This window comes from Peromyscus maniculatus, chromosome 15, assembly GCF_049852395.1.
Source record: "Peromyscus maniculatus bairdii isolate BWxNUB_F1_BW_parent chromosome 15, HU_Pman_BW_mat_3.1, whole genome shotgun sequence".
NCBI lineage: Eukaryota > Metazoa > Chordata > Mammalia > Rodentia > Cricetidae > Peromyscus > Peromyscus maniculatus.
In genome coordinates, this window is record NC_134866.1 from 970,768 (window position 1) to 989,001 (window position 18,234).

Here is an 18,234-nt window from a genome sequence, read left to right on the forward strand (position 1 = left end):
CCCGGAGCAGGGTCATTACTACACTTAGCACACCTGTGAGAGAGTCCCACATATGAACTTGCTCCAGGTTTGGGAGAAGCAGGTGCGGAGGTGCATGGGAGATGTAAAGTGAGGTAGGAGACATGCTGAGGGGTATTTAGATGGGAGAGTTCTCTCTAGGGGAGCTGGACCCACCCCTCTTTCCCATGTATGAGCAGGTAAGCTGGATGCTGTACATGATAACAGCCAAGAAACACATGGCAACAAGGATGAGCCTGTTTCCAACATATATTTCTTTTATTGTTTGTAAGGACCCATACAAGGTACTATGAAGACAAAAAGCAGATGCTGACAACACCTGGATATCTACATGGAGCCATTCCTCAGAGAGGAGGCAGAGAGCAGGCAGAGAGGAAGCCTGATCCTTCTCAGACATACTGCAGTCCTGAAGCCAGTAGCCTTGCATTTCCACCTGGTGGCACACTCAAATCCCTCATGCCAATGCCTGCTTGCAGAGAACACCTACGTTTGGCTCTCCCAGACAGACATGTAGTACCATTTCTGTGGGATACAGGCCAGGCCAAAGTTCATTTATTAACTCAAAGGAAAATCATGACATCCACTTTTCACTCCAGGGGCTAAAGCCAGCACTCTGTGGGAAGGTGGTTCTTGGTCTACCTTCTTCCTATGGTATTGCTAATTACTCTTGTAAACAAAAACAGGGACATCAGCAAACAGATTTGAACAAACTAACCTTGCATTTTGAGAATAATTTTGATTCACACATACATATGATTTTAAAAAGCCATTTATAATATGGATAGTGTCCATTGATGTGATGGGAGCCTCTGGGAAATCAAACCCAAGAGTGGGTGTTTCCCCAAAGATCAGGCAGGACTCCAGGGCAAGGATATGATCTTTTTCTTTGGGACCCTGTGCAGAGCAGGTGTCCAGGGGTTGGGACACACTGTGAGGAACACACTTTTTCTGTGGCCTTCAATTCCATACTGAAGTGACCACAGCTGAGCAGGTCTCCCAGGGGCTAGGAGTATGGGTTGTATCCCAACCTTATTTCATGTCTATTTATCTCAGCTATAAAGGAAAAAACATAGAATCTCTGGCCACTTGTACCAAGTCCCTTGTCTTCTGTGGCTCAGAACAGACCGTGTGTGTGTGTGTGTGTGTGTGTGTGTGTGTGTGTGTGTGTGTGTGTGTGTAATGTATGATCAGGATGCTAACTAAGGTCACGGTGTCTGCTCAGAGCCAAGCACCAGGAAAGCACTTGGCATGTGTTAACCGTCTTTTCTACCTTCTACACAGCAGAAAAAACAGGATACTTGACATTGTAAATTTGAGCAAAAGAAAGGGTCTAGGCAGCTACTGTGAGCACGAGGATTCTGGCACAGTGTATATACAGGTACCAAGGTCCCTCTCCTAGAGTGCAGGGGACAGTAAGACCTGTTCTTCCAGGGTGACCACAGATGGGGGAGTGAGCCTTGCAGGGACCAGATACCAGCCAAGTATTTTCTACCCAGTAGGGACAGGGACACAGTTGACCTCACTGTGTGGAGATGTGTGTTCTTACAACCGCATACACACAGAGGCCTCTTCTTTTGTATCATGGATTAGGTGTGAACAGTCAAACACTGAAGCCCGCGCTTTGATTGTTTTTCCACACAGCAAAGGGGAAGGGTGGACGCGGCCCTCCTTTCTTGATGCCTGGGTTTCCTTTGGTGGCTCCCCGTCCTGCTGTTGTGAGGTGTCCCACTTGGCTGCTGTCCCCTTCCACTTTACACCAGCAGCCAGTGGCGCAGCTGGAAAGAAAGCATCGTTTATTCAGAAGTGAGGAGCAGACCTTACAATTGTCACTTATGGGCCAGTGGCCCTGTGACGAAATCAAGATGGACTCAACTCAACAGGTGGCACCACTACCCTATGGGGAGCTTACCACTGGTGGATGCCACTCTTGAGGGGCACCAAGAGCCAATGGCCTGGTAAACTTATAAATACTGAATTGCTTGATGAAGAAGAGACATGGAAACTAGGTGCAGTTGCTAATGTCTGTAATCACAATACTCAGGAGGCTGAAGCAGGAGGATTGTTATGAGTTTGAGGTTAGCCTGGGCTACAGTAAGATTCTGTCTCAACAAAAGAAAAAAAAAAGCAAAGTAAAGCAAAATAAAACAGAACTAACATAACAATAAATAGTCATGCCTGCGGAGCTCAGTTGCTTAGAAGGCCAGAGTACTGGCCAGCATATTTGTGACCAGCAGTTGAAGTGAGATATGCAGGACATCTTTATATCCAGGGCTGGCTCCATATTATCCTCCTACTGAGTTGGGAGTGGCCCAGTAGTGTCCTTCTCCCTTGCACGCTGAAACTCTGTTGGGTCCATTCCAGGGGGTGCTGCACTCTGAAGCCTGTTTTGCTGGGTATGGGCCAGGTGCTAGTGGAGGGGGCATCGTGGATGGTGCTGATGGTGCTGAGGGTGTGGATGGTGCTGAGGGTGCTGATGATGCTGCTGGTGCTGATGATGCGGATGGTGCTGCTGGTGCGGATGGTGCGGATGGTGCTGATGGTGCGGATGATGCAGGGACTGAGAACAGAAGCCTCCTGTTCTGCTGCCTGCTCATCCCGTTTCTGATCATGAGCCATTTGTGGACACTCACTGACTGCAGAGATCTGTCCTGCTCAGTGTTTTCACAACACGGCTCATAAGACTGTTGTCTGACACACTGAACCAGAGATAGGAGAGAGGCCATGGCCATTGCTGCCACATGACAATCTTTTGGTTTCCTCTCAAATGGCTCTTCAGTTCTGGTCTGAACATGCCACAGCATGGCCTGAGGTGGGCAGAGCCTAAGGCAGTCTGCAGGTTAGGCCCACAAAGGCACTGGCCAACTGTGGCATGGGGCCCAGAAAAGAAACAGAATTCTGGCTGGAGGTACACAGAGAAGGGCCAGAACCCAGAATTCTGCCCAAGTGCAGCAGATCTGGGGACAGCCCGACCCCCTCTGTCCCTGTCACCAACAGAAGCAGGCAATTAGGTGATAGTCAGAGAAAGGAGGGCACAGGGTGACTTATATTTTAAAAACCAGGAACACTGAGCTCCGAACAAGGATCATCAAGAACTAGAACCCAGAACCTAGAGCCTAGAGTTCAGGGTCCAGGACAGGAGATGTTGCAGCTGGCACAATGGTTATGTGCCAGATACTAGAAAAAGTGACTGACATGTGTGAATCCAGAGATGGAGCAAATGAGGCTCAAATGGTAGCTACTAGAGCAGTGGATATGGTTAGAGAGACAGGGCTAAATTATGGGCTGTTGACATAATGGAATATTACTGAGCAGGCAAGATGGATGGACCAGAGCTACACTCAGATTTCTGACCAAAGGGGAATGACAAGACTGAATTTACCATCTGAAATAGCTTCAGCTGAACACCACAGGTATCCATGGGGGTTGCAAGACACTGGACATCTGATGGCCATGGTTAAATGATACCTCAGGAAGAATGAATGAGGCAGCCACCCAGACTGCTTGCTGCCTGGAGGGTCTCTGGATTTCAGAGTGCAGTCAGAGCCCAGAAAACTCCCTGGAATGTGAAGGACCTATGTGGCTGGAGTTTGCTGGACAGAGCAGCAAAGAATACCTGCAGAGATGGGCTGAGTCCTGAGCAGCAAGTGTGACAGGATATGGGAACCTGTGGGGCTGGATCAGTGCCTGCCCCTGCAGTGTATTGGAGACCCTTACTCAAGCCTGCGAGATGGCTGAGAGACAGATCTATGCCAATGCTTCTTGGGACCCACCCAACAAGTCTTAAAACGCACACCTCCAAAGATCCAAGGAGCTCCAAGAATATTTAAAGGTATTGAAAATATTCAGTTAGGTGTGGTGACATATTCCTCTAATACCAGCACTCAGAAAGCTGAAGCAGGTGTATCTCTGTGAATTCAAGACCAGCCTGGTCTGTATAACAAGTTACAGACCAGCCAGAGTTACATAGTAAAATTCTATATAAAATAAAAACAAAAGCAAAACAAAATATCCAATATATAGAGGTCTGGGAGAGGGCTCAGTTGGTAAGTGCTTGCTTTGCTGGCACGAAGGCCTGTGTTCACCCCAGGAATCTGGGGAAATGTCAGGCTTGGTCCTGAGGATGACACCAGAATACCCTAGGGTGTTTTTCCAGCCTCCACAGGCATGCACACCTACACATGCATGCACTGACTCCCACCCCAACATGCACACACAGATGTTAAAAAAAATATCCAGGACGCAATAAGAAAAAGGCACGCACCTTGGCTCTGATTAAACTTTACCAGAAACAAAAAGCAAAATTTAAAAAAGCTCTAGTGAGCAAAGCCTGACGCTGACCCCAACTGACGGAAAAGTTCAAATCTCAGATAATCTCACTGTGTTTGTTCAAAAAGTTAAGAGGAGACATGGAAGATACAAAAGGACCCCAAACAAACCTCAAAGAAGAAGCTGTAACAGGCAAGAGGGTAGGCCTTCTGCACAGGCTCACATAAGATTACACATTCCAGAAAAACACCGACTAATTTTAAAACGAGTGGATGGATCAATAAAGGCAAAGGAAGTTCCCAGTGATTCAGTAGGCACAGAAGCATGGGCAGGGAGATACATCAGAAAGCATCCAAAGGGTACGGAGAAAAATGCAGGGAGTGAGCAGATAATGTCTAGACCAGTGACCAGAGCCACTGTGCAACTGCGCCCCTGAAATCCAAATATGACCCAGGCACATACTCGAGAATCCAGGGGCAAAGGGGGGTTTTAAAGCACAGCTGTGAAGGGCCCTTAGGACTGGGGGCTGTGAGCTTTCAGGGACACAGGCAAAGTGAAAGGATCATAGACACCTGAAGGTGGGGAGTGGGTTGTGAGAGCTCATTAAGGAGATGTCTCAAGGATTGTTTTTGAGAACCCATAAAATGATCCAGGAAGGAAAAATGCACACGGAAAATGCTGTGAAGTCACAAACAGCAAGAACTCATGAACCCCAGGTTATGGTTCTCACAAAGCAGTAACACAGTAAACCCACAGCAACAATGTCTAACTCGTGGGCTAAAAGGATGATGGGCATGGAACCTAAGACAATGACTTGGTAACCAGTAGCAGGGTTAAGTTGTTGGAATTGATATTCAAAGGGTGAGTTGACATATTAACTTTGGACTTTGAGGGAACTATGTGCTACCCTCAAAGATAACTATTTAAAGAATTAAAACATGCAGGTTCCAAGCAAGTGGAAAAAGATGAGCGGAGTAAGAAAAAGCAAAAAGCTCAACCAAGAAGGCAACAAGGAGGGAAATAAAAACAAAAACAGAACAAACAACTAAAGGTATCAAGATGAAGCTCCCCTGTATGTGAGTGGCTCAGTCGACCTCATCCGATCATCAGGATGAAACTTGAGGCTTATGTTAGTGTTGAAAAAGATACCCAAGTCTTCGGGCCACTGAGGAAGCAAAAGGGATGGTTTTATGAAAGCCAAAGATACCAGGTGCAGCTAGACTCACCATCAGAGCATTGTGCGAGGGGACAGCCTCTGCACATGCAGCTCACAGTACATATCACCCGCCTGTGGGACACAAGAACTCACCCGGCTCTCAGAGAGGGCAGAAGTGAGCCCAGGGGTCTGAGAATCCTTCTCTTTCATTGGTGCCTCCCCGGCCTGCCTGCTTTCTCCACGGACACCTGACCAGGCCTGACTCTTCTCTCACTCAGTTTAGCCTCCCTGCCCTCAGGTACCCTGATGGACATCTGACTAACTCCAAGCTTTCATGAGCCTTTCCTTGTGAGCCCCAGCCCTTCTGGCCCTGCTTCCTGAGTTACTTCAGGCCCTCTATCTCATGGTCCTTTTCTTGTCATCTCTCCAAGAATGGAGGGCATAGATCCCAGGGACCCTCACATTTGTCCCCGCAGGGCTCTTCCCCTCATGTAGGCATCCCTGCCAATGTCACCCTGGCTGCTCGTCTCCATGAACAACTTCTGCTGCCCTGTCCACCACCTCAGGCTTCTGGGTGGCCCTAGATAGCATCAAAGATCTGCTGGTGTGGCAAGTGCTTTTCTGTACACAGCTTCCTGGCCTTCTGGGGCTGCTAGAGCAGCTGTGAGTCCTATGGGTGTTAGAGCAGTTAGAGGAGACTAGTCAAGTCTCTCTGAACCCCCTCCCTGAGGGTTGAACAGGGTGTCAGACTCACCGTGAACTGGCGCACCTCCCCTCTGTCCACTAGCTGGCGGTCTTTCTCGGGTGTGATGGCATAGGCCAGTTTCTAAGAGAGAACGGGGGTTGTTGGTATGGCATGGGGCCCAGGTTGGCACAGACCAGCCAGCACCCATTATACAATGAGGACTCCCACAAAAGGAGTCAGGCTCAGGGACCACAGCCTCAGGTCCTTAACGCTGAATGAGAGCAAACCAACGATGCTCTGATACACAGTGAGTGCTGTGCTAGCTGAGATCTCTATCCCTCTGTGGATTCATGCAGGTCCCTCAGGGTCTGTTACTTACCCCCACAGGAAGTATTGCTTCCTTCTACTCATCCGTTCTTAGAGCCTAGATGTCACCTGGGCCCCCAGAATAGACTTCAGGTCCCAGGATTGTCTTTGATTCTCAGTTGGACACTGTGGCAGCCCTATTCCTTCTAAGTTTGGCAGCGGAAGGGCTGTCCTCTGACCACACACTCTGCTTCTGTTCTAGACCCAGTGTGGCCAGACTGACAGAGGGACCTCTGAGTGCCAACCTGTGAGATGAGGGACCTGCTGCAGATTCCAACACCAAGGGACACTGGGGCTCCACGGTGGAGTCCTTGGGCCCCACAGGTACAATGGGTTTTGCTGCTCAATCCAGGGAAACTGCTTTAAGGAGGCCCTGGAACTCAAGTGTGAATGGTCTCTGGGAACTATTAGTCCACTCACAATTCCATCATATAAGTTATTCCTCCAGGAATAGTAGCCAGGGTGGGTCAAACAGGACATGTAGGCATAGACTGGTATCACATAGACACATGGATGCACAGAGGCAAATCATATAGATACACTGGCACACATGTGTACACAACACAAATAGGTATGTATAGTCAGTCATAGATGTGATGTGCACAGGCACACACACACACACACACACACACACACACACACACACACACACACGGTCACAATTGTAGGCACACCAGCACACAAAATACAAATATGGCATATACATACATACCCCTCTTTTCTGTTACACCAGCCCATTATTGCCATCATGGCCCCACCTCCAGCCTCCTGCTGGCTGAGATAGTCCAGGAATGGGGACACCTGAACTATTAGGGTGAGGAGCCCCCTTGAAAACACCCACCTCTCGGAAGGACCCTGGCAGGCTGCAGAACTTATAGGTTGCATAAATGGGCACCATGGCCATTGAGGATGTGGCAATGATCCAGCCCAGTGCATTGGCCCAGTCTGGGAAGATGTAGTCTCCATAGTGTGGGGGTCTGAAGGTCACAATGCTGACCACGACCACATACTGAAATAAATGGGCACAGAGGTCAGACACACAGGTAGGTGTGAGGATAGAGTACAAAATCAGCAAGTGATCCACAGGTCTCCTAGCCACACAGGCCACAAGTGCCATCCCCCACCAGGCTACCTGGGCCTGGCCCAAGCAATACGACATCTTCCTGAGGCACCAATGGTATACCTACACACTTGCTGTGTAGCTACATATGTGCTTCATTCCTATATATAAGTGTGCTTACATGTGTGCCTACCAGACTACTTGTGCCTAGACTGCACCCAATACATGCACTATGTATTTATACCCTGTGCTTGCACATGTACAGTGTACTTAAACATGTGCTTCATACTACACCTGTACTTTGTACCTACACATGATTGGCATGAACTATATAGTTACACATGGTCTTTGTGCCTGGGCACAACAGCCCTTCCCAAACATAGGAAGTCCAGTGGATGTATGTTAGGATGCATTTTTTTGGGTGCAAATCCTCACTTGTGTATTTCTCAGGGTCAGCAAAGTTTACTGTCCATCTTGGAAAATACATTTGGACCCACATATCTCATACTTGTTTTTTTGTTCCAGCAGATGACACATTTCTTAGAAAGCACTGTGTCTGACAAAGCCACACTCTTACGTGTAAGTTGATTTCGATCTGGTCAGTTTGTTGGGGAGTGTGATCTGCTGCAGAGGCCACATAATAACATGCCTTCAGTGTGCACTGCCTGCTGTGGCCAGGAGATAGCACAGTGACTTAGAGACACACATGGTAACATTTTATTTTCTGCTAAGATCATAACTTTGTAAGAAATGGGTTTTAAAATTAAGTTTAGAATTACATAAATTATGCTTCCGTGAAGTTGGTAGGATGAACTGCTTAGCATAATTTATAGGTTTTATCTAATACCATGAAGCAATATAGAATGGAGCTCAAATACTTCATTGTGTCTCCTAAGATCGAGGTCAGCTCTTTCATGTTGGGGAGGGAGCTTGTCAACCAGGAGATAGGATAGTTAAAAAAAGATCAACTGCTTCAGTCAGAGACAAGAAGCCAGTGCTGTGGGGGTTCCCAGGCAGGTCCCCCTGGCCATTGACACTGGCTGTGTCCTACCTATGACCAACTGAGTGGGTGCAAGAGTTTCCCTCAGGCTGCAGAGGGCTGTGAGCTCGCTTGTGTAGCTACATATATCAGTTGGATCTATGTCACTGCTAATCGCTGCATGAAGCAAGGTGAGCTCTCTGGCATCTTTCTCAGTGATCTCAAGGCATTGGAATGGATTCAAGGGCAGAGGCAGGAAGTATCTAGGCTCATGGTCCTTACCAGGAGGAAGCAGGGGCTGACCAGTTTCCAGCACAGCCGCCAGTACAGGTTGGGTCTCTGCCCTGTCATCTGCTTGATGTCATCGCTGAATTGCTGGACACCTAAGGAGGAAGAGATAGCCATGGGACTGGTCATGAAACTGGGCATGCAGAAGTTCTTCTAGACACTAGGGGCCTCACCCCTCAGAACCCATACCCTGATTATACTCAGCCTGCGCTAATTGACTCTGATGATGCTTCCAAGAGGCCTGTGGTCTGCTGGGTGAGTTGAGGACCCAGCAATACTCCATCCCTACCCTGCTGGAGCTCCTTCTCCAGGTCCCACAGCCTCCCTACCTCCTTCTGCAAACAGAAATTTCCCACCTGCCAAACACTGTGGCAAAACACATCTAACACAAAACTTACTATTCTGAGGGTCAGCTCAGTGGCTGCCATCACTACCTTCCATCTTCAGAGTTTTCTCATCTTCCCCAACTGAGACTCTGTCCATTCAACTCTAAATCCCACACCAACACTTAGCATTCCACTCTGTTTCTAGGGGCTTGGTCCCTTGAGAGATCATATGTAGGTGGCGGCACCACAGTATATGTCTTTTGGGGACTTGCTTGCTTCAGTTAGCATGTGTCCCTGAGGTTCATCCATGTTGGAGCATGTGCCAGAATCTCTTCCTTTTTAAAGGCTGAGTATTCCAGTGTGTGTGTGTGTATGTATGTAATGATTTTTACTTTAAAGCTATCTCTAGATGTTTAATAACTAGTATTTCTCCCAGCCGTACACTTTAAAAACATCCTTCAGCAATATTTTTCAGCTTTTCTTATTCAGGAATTGGTAAGGAGATCTTAACAGTGACTCTCTTTACCCACTTCTGGACTGGTCTCTGGCTCATGGGACTACAGTGGGGTGCCCAGCTTTGAAAAGCTCAGCAGACGTCATGGTCTCATCAGAAAGAGTCTCTGACTAGAGCTCTGATCAAGGTCTCCTGCTTAGAGCTCCATTCACGTTCCAGGACACCGTTAGAACCCCACTGTGACAAGAAGCCTGGGGGTGAGTGGGAAAGAGTGGACCCCCGCCAAACACTTGAGGCCCCTGGGATCCTGCAGCTCTTAGGAGGCCTGTGAGCAGCTCTAGACCCCAAGGGACACTTAGCACATAAACGGCTGATGGGCTAACAGAGGAGGACCTATGGTTCTGACTTATGCTCAAGCAACTCAGCTGGTCAAGGGTCCTGTCCAGTAGGTACATGTGAGATGCACCTGTGGGAAGTGGCCATGGTTTGACATCCCTCTCACAGATCAAATGAATTATATGACCAAGGTCCCTGCAATGACAGGGAGACCACACTCTGCCCAGATGGAGCTGAAGCTATTCTGTGCTTGTTGGTAGGGTCCTGGCTAGCTGGATGGGGTATTTACCTTTTGCCAGTTTGTTGTAAAGGGTCCAGCATTCAATAATCCTTACTCTCCCACACAACACACCCTCTCTGAGCATCTCTAACCATGACATGGCTTCCAAGGTAGGCACTTGGCTGTCCTTCTTGATCCAATAGACAGGCCCTGGCCACATACCCTGTGATACCATGAGAGCCGTGACTTAAACTTCTAGAGTCCAGTGGAGTCCAAATGCCTCTTTTCAAAGTGGTTTGACAGAAATCAAGCCAGAAGACATTAGCCCAGCTGACACACTGGTGCCACAGTGCTGGTCTGACCAAGACTTACCATAGAACCAGGCCACCCCAATCGCTTCAATGAGCACACCAAAGAGGATGGATGTGCCAGCTGCAAAATGGTCCAACAGTGTGAAGACATAAATGCCACCCTGGAAGAGAAGGAGCTCCCAATGAACTTGGGGACAGCTGTAGCAGCTGTCTATCAAAAAAATTTCCTAAAAGGTAACCCATCCTGTGGGTTCACTCTGGAGATATATCCTGTTCACCCCCATAAAGTTTGATATGCATCATGGATTCACACATAGCTTCTTAGAGAAACATCTGAAATATATAAAATAGAAACCACTTCTCCTGTGCTTTCCTTTCCCAGGCTCCAGATAATAAGCAACAGAGACACTCAAATTCCAAGCTTGGTGGTGTCACCTTGGTAGAAGTGGTCAAGACACCACAGACAGGTCTCCGCCACTTTCCAGCCCCTCTCCACCCCCAGGAAGGCAGCTTCAGTAGAAGTTGCATTCTGGATGTTGTTTAAGTGCTGAACTCTCTCTGGAACCAGCTTCCAGACCCGCGTTTGCCCTGCCTGTGACTACAGGGAAGTGGGTTTACTTGAGGGAGAGGATGAAGCTGCCTAGAAATGATGCAGCGTGGTATCTGTTCCCATGGCCACCAGCTGTGCTGCCAGGCCCCAGGGCAGACATGACAGGAGCAGGCAACTACATACGTTAGTGACACAGAAGAGAGACAGCAGGAAGGTGGCCAGGACAATGCCAAGAGTGAAGAGCTCTCGGTGCCGATGTAGTAGCTGGAACTCGTCAACAAGCCCAGTGATCACAGACTCCATGCCCCCCATCTGCAGGAGACAGAGAATGGTGGTTGGCACTACCCTCCCAGTGCTTGATTTTTCATTTAGTGAGTATATGCTAGGGGTGACTGTGAAGGGAATGCACAGCAGACTTGGGGTAAGACAAGAAGAGCCCTGATGAGGCTCCCTGGCTGACACAGGCCCCAGAGAGACTCTATGGATGGCAGCCACAGTCACCTTCACGTCACTGGGCCTACTAAGTGCCAAGTGGCTGAAAGTCTTATGAGAGTGATAGGGTAAATGCATGACTAAAGGAAACTCTCCCTCCCTCAAGCACAGCCCCAGGCTGGGCATTGGATATGTCCCCAAGTTGAACTACAATGGGGTTGGCCAGGTAGGGCCTGGGGTCTGCAAGCAGTGCTCATGAGATGTGCCATCTTGGATACAAGACAAGAAACTCATGGGCTACCAGCTGGGTGTATGATGGAGGTGGGGCTGTGGTACACGATCCATGCTCTTGGGAAGAGGGGTTCCTGGTGCAGGATTTCCAGGAAGCATACAATTGCTGAGCTCAGTCAGGGTGGGTAAATTGCATGGGGCAGCCCAAAGCTGATACCAGCCAATTCTGATATTAGGACTTAGTAAATGGTCTTGAGCAGTTGATGGGGCTGAAGGAGTCTAAGAATGCTCAGTGGCCCAGCCCCTTTGAGGTTGTACACCGGGGGGCTGCAAAGAGTTTCCAAGGCCCAGCCTGCACTACAGCCAGCCTCTGTCCATCATAAGGGGGTCCAGAGGTCAGGGAATGCCTTGCTGTGCAGGGGTGGCCAGTCACTCTGCCTTTATGGGCCAACCTTTTGACTACTGGGGCTCTGCTGTGTGTGTGTTCAGACCCCAATACTGGATTTGGGAAGAAAAGAGTAAGTTACAACTCAACCACTACCACTCAGGTCCAGAGAGGGTCTCCAGTGATCATGGGGATGTTTGAACCTGACATGCAGGCTCTGTGCTAAGCACATGAGGTTTGGGGGACTGTTTGGGGTCAAGCTTTGCCCCATACGGCATTATCCCCGGGAACAGGCCAACAATGAGGCACAGCTGTGGAGCCTTGGGGTAGCATTACTCACAGCACTGTCGATACCCAGAGTGAGCAGCATGAGGAAGAAGACAGCAGCCCAGGCCGAGGACAGTGGGAGCGTGGCAATTGCCTCAGGGTAGATGATGAAGATCAGCCCAGGTCCTACAGGCAGAAACCCTCATCACTGCCACAAGCTTGCTCCTTGCTTCCCCACTTGTCACACCAGGAGCTCACCACGGACACAGTTTGCCTCCCGATTCCCTACTTGTCACAGTTTGCTTGCTGCTGCCCCACCTCCCTGAAAGGCCGCTTAGCCAGCCAATGTGGGCAGTGCTCAGATCGCTTGGGACTCTCCCTTACTGCTTTCCTGTTTCTCCTCAGGAGTCCTACTTCCTGAGAATGTAGCAGACACTGGCTGGAGTGCCCCAAGAGCACGTGGTAGACAGTCATCTGAGAGATCTGCCCAGCCACAGTTTGCACCATTGTCCCCAACCCACGTATGTCCGAGGAATGGGAGGAGTAAAATAAAAACATGGATCAGAGAAAAGGATCGGCAGATACTTCTGCCTCAGACAGTCCCAGATGCCTTTCCAGTTAGCTTTCCTGCACAGATCAAGCATGCCCCACACATGCACTAACACTCACACAGACACAGACACACACAGACACAGACACACACAGACACAGACAGACAGACAGACAGACAGACACACACACACACACACACACACACACACACACACACACACACACACACACACACACCCCACTGTAAAGTCTGGAGATTGAACTCGGGCCCTCATGCTCTTGTGACAAGCACTTAATTGACTGAGCCATTTTCCCAGTTCTCCATGTTGAAATTTAATTGAAGATAGATTGATAATGAGGTAGCAGGGCCTTTAAGAGGTACCGGGTTAAGGGGGCACCTCCCTCACGAAGAGGTTGTTTATCTATAGGGAGTGAGTTAGGTCTCTCGGAAGTGGGTCTCTTGGGACTGGATTGATGTTTCATTTTGGATACAGAACTTTCTGATGACTCGTGTATTGAAGACCTAGTCCACAGTTGCTGGTGTGTTGAAGGTGGTTGGATTTTGGGGAAATCAACACCATTGGTGGATGAATTCATACTGAATGGGCTCTTGGGGGGGAACCTAGGTGGGGGAAGTAGGTCATGTGCGGTGTCCTCTCCTTGGTTTCTTAGCCATCAGGAGCTTGTTTTACTGTGCTGACCCCATCATGAAGTTCTGTCTTGCCACATGCCCAAAGTGATGACCAAGGGATCCTGGGCTCAGAACTCTGAAACTGAGCCCAAACAAGCCTTCTCTTTTTTCAAACTGATTCTCTTATGTATTTTATCACAGTGATGGAAGGCTGATGAGTATAACTAATTGCAGAGAGTGGGCACTTACAAAGCAAGGCTATGTGTTTAGCCCATCTGCACTGGGCTTCTTCCTTCTCTCTTCCACCTGGAGGCCCTCACCAAGGACACACTCACGGTTGTGTGCTCTTAGACCTCTGTGAACTAAATTAACCTTTGTAAAGGCATCCAGCTTCGGACATTTTGTTATAGAAAAATGGATGAAAACACCACGTCACCTGGCCACACTGAGTCCTCCCCTCCTTTCCTACTCTTGGTCACAACTTCTGGGTGTGGAGAGATATTTGGTGTCCAAAACAGTGTCCAAAAGTCAGGCAAATGAGAAGGAAGGGGAGGTCATTCGCCAAAGACTCAAGGACTTTCCTGATTAGACCCAAATCTCATCCAAATCTGCCATGATGTCTGGACACTTACTAGGAAACACTAATAGCTGATGTCAGAAACAAGCTGCTTCATTTTGGCAAGCCAAGTTGAAGCCTAGTGCCTTCCTGTCCTGACACTATGTGACTGGAAAAGCTCAGTCTTCCCCTCCCCTGAGCTTTACCTACTCCATCATGGCATGAACTCCCAGGGGACCCAAATGACAATGTCTGACAATGTCCACCCCGACCTCCACACACTATCTACAGGAACAGGCTGAGGGACTGAGGTGTTGGCTGAACCACTTGGTTTCGTGTGAGCCCAGCACAGACAGTATGGAGGAAGCAGGGCAGGAAGAACCTGGGCGTTGGGCTGGGGCTGGTAAGCCACAAGAACACAGGCTGGCCATGGTGGCTCTCATTTGGCTCAGCAGTTCTTATACCCAACATCCTTTGGGTCTGGGCCATGTCCCTCTGGCCTCACTCCAGAGGGAGAGTGAGATGTGGTGGGGTCGGGGCTCACCGTCTGTGGCCACATCCCCGATGGGCACGTTGTGCTTCTGTGCCATGTACCCCAGGAAGGAGAAGACGACGAAGCCAGAGGAGAAGCTTGTCAGGGAGTTAATAGATGTGGTGATGATTGCATCCCTGTAGGAACAAGACAGACTGTCCTGGTACCAGTTAAGCTGCGGCTCTGGGAAGCCAGCTGTTATTACCCATTTTCAGCATCTAGGGAAGGGGATGGGCAGGCTCGGAGGGCAGCTTCTGAGAGGAGCACTATCAAAGGACCTACAACTGGGAGAACCTGTCTGGTACTCCTGGGTTCTGTCAGGGCTCAGGACAGTGGAAAGATAACCACTCTGTGTCCCGCTCACCCAGCCATCACGGCACTGGGCCACCTCACCAAGAGTCCTGGAGCCTGGGCATGCACAGGTTTGGGGGAGGGGGAGGTAAAAGAAAATTTTCCTGCACACGGGGGCACTAAAGTGGCTGGTCAGGTGAATCTACTCTAAGCATTGACAATCAGGGATGGAGCCAAGCCTGGAGACCACTGGGAAAGTCAGGGTCCCCCACTGTGGCCAGTCTACACTGGAGGACCCACTCATTTCACTGTGGAGTGCCCACCTAGGCACACACCTGGGGTCCAGGTAGAACCTGCCTCGGGACTGTGGTCCACACCCACCCTCCACTTTATTTCCCTCCATGCAACCTCTTTTGGTGACTTGGAACCATTTTCCTGTGTTTATTCTGTACTTTCAGTGCCCACTAAGCTCAAAGAGGGCAAATCTCAGGATCGACTGATTCTGTTTTTAGGAGGAAATGCTGCATTTTAGATGTAGAACTTTCTGGTGGGGTTCCAGCATATAGTTGCAGGTGACTCAGACTAAGCTTCTCAGCACCAGGGACATCCTCCCAGGCCCAGGATCCCTCAGTTTAGGCTATGAGGGTTACAGTTAAGTGCCCTAGGGGAAGGTCTTAGGTAAATCTGGACCCTGAGCAGAGGAGAGGAAATCCATGGGGGGTGGGGGGCTGGGAGAGTGAGGATGGAGAATAGCAAAAGGGAGAAAGAGATGAAGGTGTATCTGCAGAGGAAGGGCTGGCCTTCCACCTTGTCCTGGGGATCTGACTCTTCCCTGAAGGTGACACACGTCACCTCATGTCTCAATATCTTCTTTAAGCGAGACGCAAGATTTTGTTGGAAGATGGTATGTGATTTTTCCTCCAGGGATGCTTCATTTCCAAGAGGCAGACCCTGGGATCAATGACACTGACTAGGTTTTGCAGACCATCTCCCAGCAATGGTAGCTTGAGGCTTACCTATAGCAGTTGTTGGTGAACTTATTGTAACTGGAGAAGGCAATCAGCACCCCAAAACCGATGCCCAGGGAGAAGCACACCTGGGTGGCAGCATCAATCCACACCTGTCATAGCCAGAGACAGGAGAGCATGAGACATGATTAGAGAGAATTGTGGGATGTGAGTTCTACCAGAGGGGATAGTGGGAGCTGTCACCAGGCAATCTCCCAAATGACAGAACAGGCTTCCCAGTGACACTCCACGTTCACCTCCAGCTGAGGCATCAAAAGTTCTCAGCAAATGGGATGTACATGCTTGGTGGTGGTAGGCACCTGCTGTCTTAGGAAATGAGCCTTCCTACATCCCTGGCCTGAAAGGGCATGGAGAAAGGGAGGCTGTGTGTTTGTGTATCAACTTGTGGTTTCAGGGGGCACATGCACAGAGCCCCAGGCCACCTGAGGCCAGACATAGATGTCCAGCAATAGCAGGTCCATTTTTCTAATCGTGAAAAGAAAGGTACAAGAGCTGATAGTTATACCAAAATGATAAAGTCAGGTATAACCTGCTTGGGTTAGGATCATGCTCAGATGTAGGGAGCTGGGCCGAGTAGCTACTGCATAGCCTTGGTGGGAAGGTTAAGAAAGAACTCAGAAGCCTTCTCCCAGGGATCTACCACCCTGCATTATTTGGGAGCTGGACAGTACCAGGAGTTGTTTCTGAGCATCATGTAGCCCACGGTAACTCAGGGGCCTTGGTACTGAGACAAGAATATCAGAATCTGCAGTGGACAAGTTGAGGATGTCTGAAGTGGCTGTCCTGAGCTCATGGAGCAGAGGACCTGATGCTGCTGAGGAACCCTGTACTGTGGGAGCCCAGGCAACAAAGGATCTGGCATCTCTCTCCTTTGGGTAGCAATGTCCAGAGCTTTGGGCTATCCCAGTGTTGGGGACTACGTGTCTGAGGCTATCCAGAAGGTCAAGGTTGCAGAGACAACTGGGTCCTCAGCATGGTGGAGAGGTCAAGTCCAGAGTGGTTGAGTAGGTGGTCAGTCAGTAGAGGGGTCCTGCCTAGCTGTCCTGTGTGGCCCCTCTGTTACAGAAAGCTCACCCTTCGAGGTGGTTCAGGTAGGAACAATATCACCAAGACGTTCTTGTTTCTCACTTATTCCCAGTGTTCACCCAGTTTATCCTCCCAGAGATTTTGGTGTGCCATTCATCAGGTTCTCAACATGCACACCTTGGGCCTCTGTCCCACCCCACTCAGTGCCTCCCTGAGCCCTGCTCAGAAGCCTGGCTGACCTTACTTGGAGCACTTTCCCACAGGGTACTAGAGACAACTTCCTTTCTTCTTTTTCCTTCGTTGGTTCTTTCTGTTTATATATTTGATTATCTAGGTACTTATTTCTATCATGTATCATTCAATCATCTATTAGCAATCAAATATCTCAATATTTACCTAGCATCTATCTATCTATCTATTGTCTCCCGACCTTCCATTCATCCAGTCTTGCCGTCATCTTAATTTCTCACAACCTCTTACCTTTGTGACTTGCCTTTTTTCCCTCAGCACCTCACATGCAGTCTCTCTGCTTTCTTCTGTGGGGTGCATGTCCGCTTGCTGAGACTCTAGTGACCTTCACTTTTTTTCTTTCTTGAATTCTCAAACACAGACTTATGGTGACACAGTCACTCCCCCTGAGTCTTCCTTACCCTGATCATCTCAGCCCATTCTTGCCTGCTTCTGCCTCAGGTTTGTATCAGGCAGCAAACTCCCGAAGGGCCTCGTGACTCAGACGCAGTATGGATCTGCCACCCTTCAGCCTTCCAGCCCTCCTGCCTGACCCCATTGGAGACCCACGAACCTCCTGTCCTACCCCTGGTCCCAGCAGAAATCTACACCCTTCTAGCAGGACTACCAGTGTCTGAGCTTCCCTGTTGTCTTTGGGGTTTATCACCTGTCCCGACCCAGATCACATGACTTCCAACAACCCCTCATGGAATTCTGTCACAAGTGCATCTCAAAGATGGCTGCTTTCATTGCTCTCTGAAGATGGAGCTGCCCTTTTCCCTTCTCAGGAACATCTCCTATAGCCTGGAAGAGCCCATCTCTTGATGGCCTTGAGGCCTCCAAATTTTCTAACCTAGAATAATTCCTTCCTTTACTTAAGATTAAGAAACCTTCAGTGGGGTCAGGAATTCAGACTCCCAAAGATGGACCCTGATTCATGGGGCCCTAAGGCAGCTCAGCCCTGAGGAAAATTAATACAGAGCCACAGACTGTGTTGTGCTCTTGATAACAACTTACACACACACACACACACACACACACACACACACACACACACACA

The 18,234-nt window shown here is 49.2% G+C and overlaps 1 protein-coding gene across 1 annotated transcript in view; it reads right to left on the bottom strand.

Moving 5' to 3' along the window:
* Nucleotides 1-259: 259 nt before the first annotated feature.
* The window catches only part of Slc6a3 (solute carrier family 6 member 3), a 38,357-nt gene continuing 20,382 nt past the window's right edge, over nt 260-18,234 (bottom strand). Inside the window, exons 7-15 of the mRNA XM_006990002.4 lie at nt 15,909-16,012; nt 14,614-14,738; nt 12,404-12,516; nt 11,199-11,327; nt 10,527-10,626; nt 8,813-8,913; nt 7,333-7,500; nt 6,195-6,266; nt 260-1,793 (exon numbers count right to left, since the gene is read on the bottom strand). Of these exons, the coding sequence (XP_006990064.1) occupies nt 1,770-1,793; nt 6,195-6,266; nt 7,333-7,500; nt 8,813-8,913; nt 10,527-10,626; nt 11,199-11,327; nt 12,404-12,516; nt 14,614-14,738; nt 15,909-16,012 (936 nt within the window). The 3' untranslated portion in view covers nt 260-1,769. The remainder of the gene's footprint in view (nt 1,794-6,194; nt 6,267-7,332; nt 7,501-8,812; nt 8,914-10,526; nt 10,627-11,198; nt 11,328-12,403; nt 12,517-14,613; nt 14,739-15,908; nt 16,013-18,234) is intronic.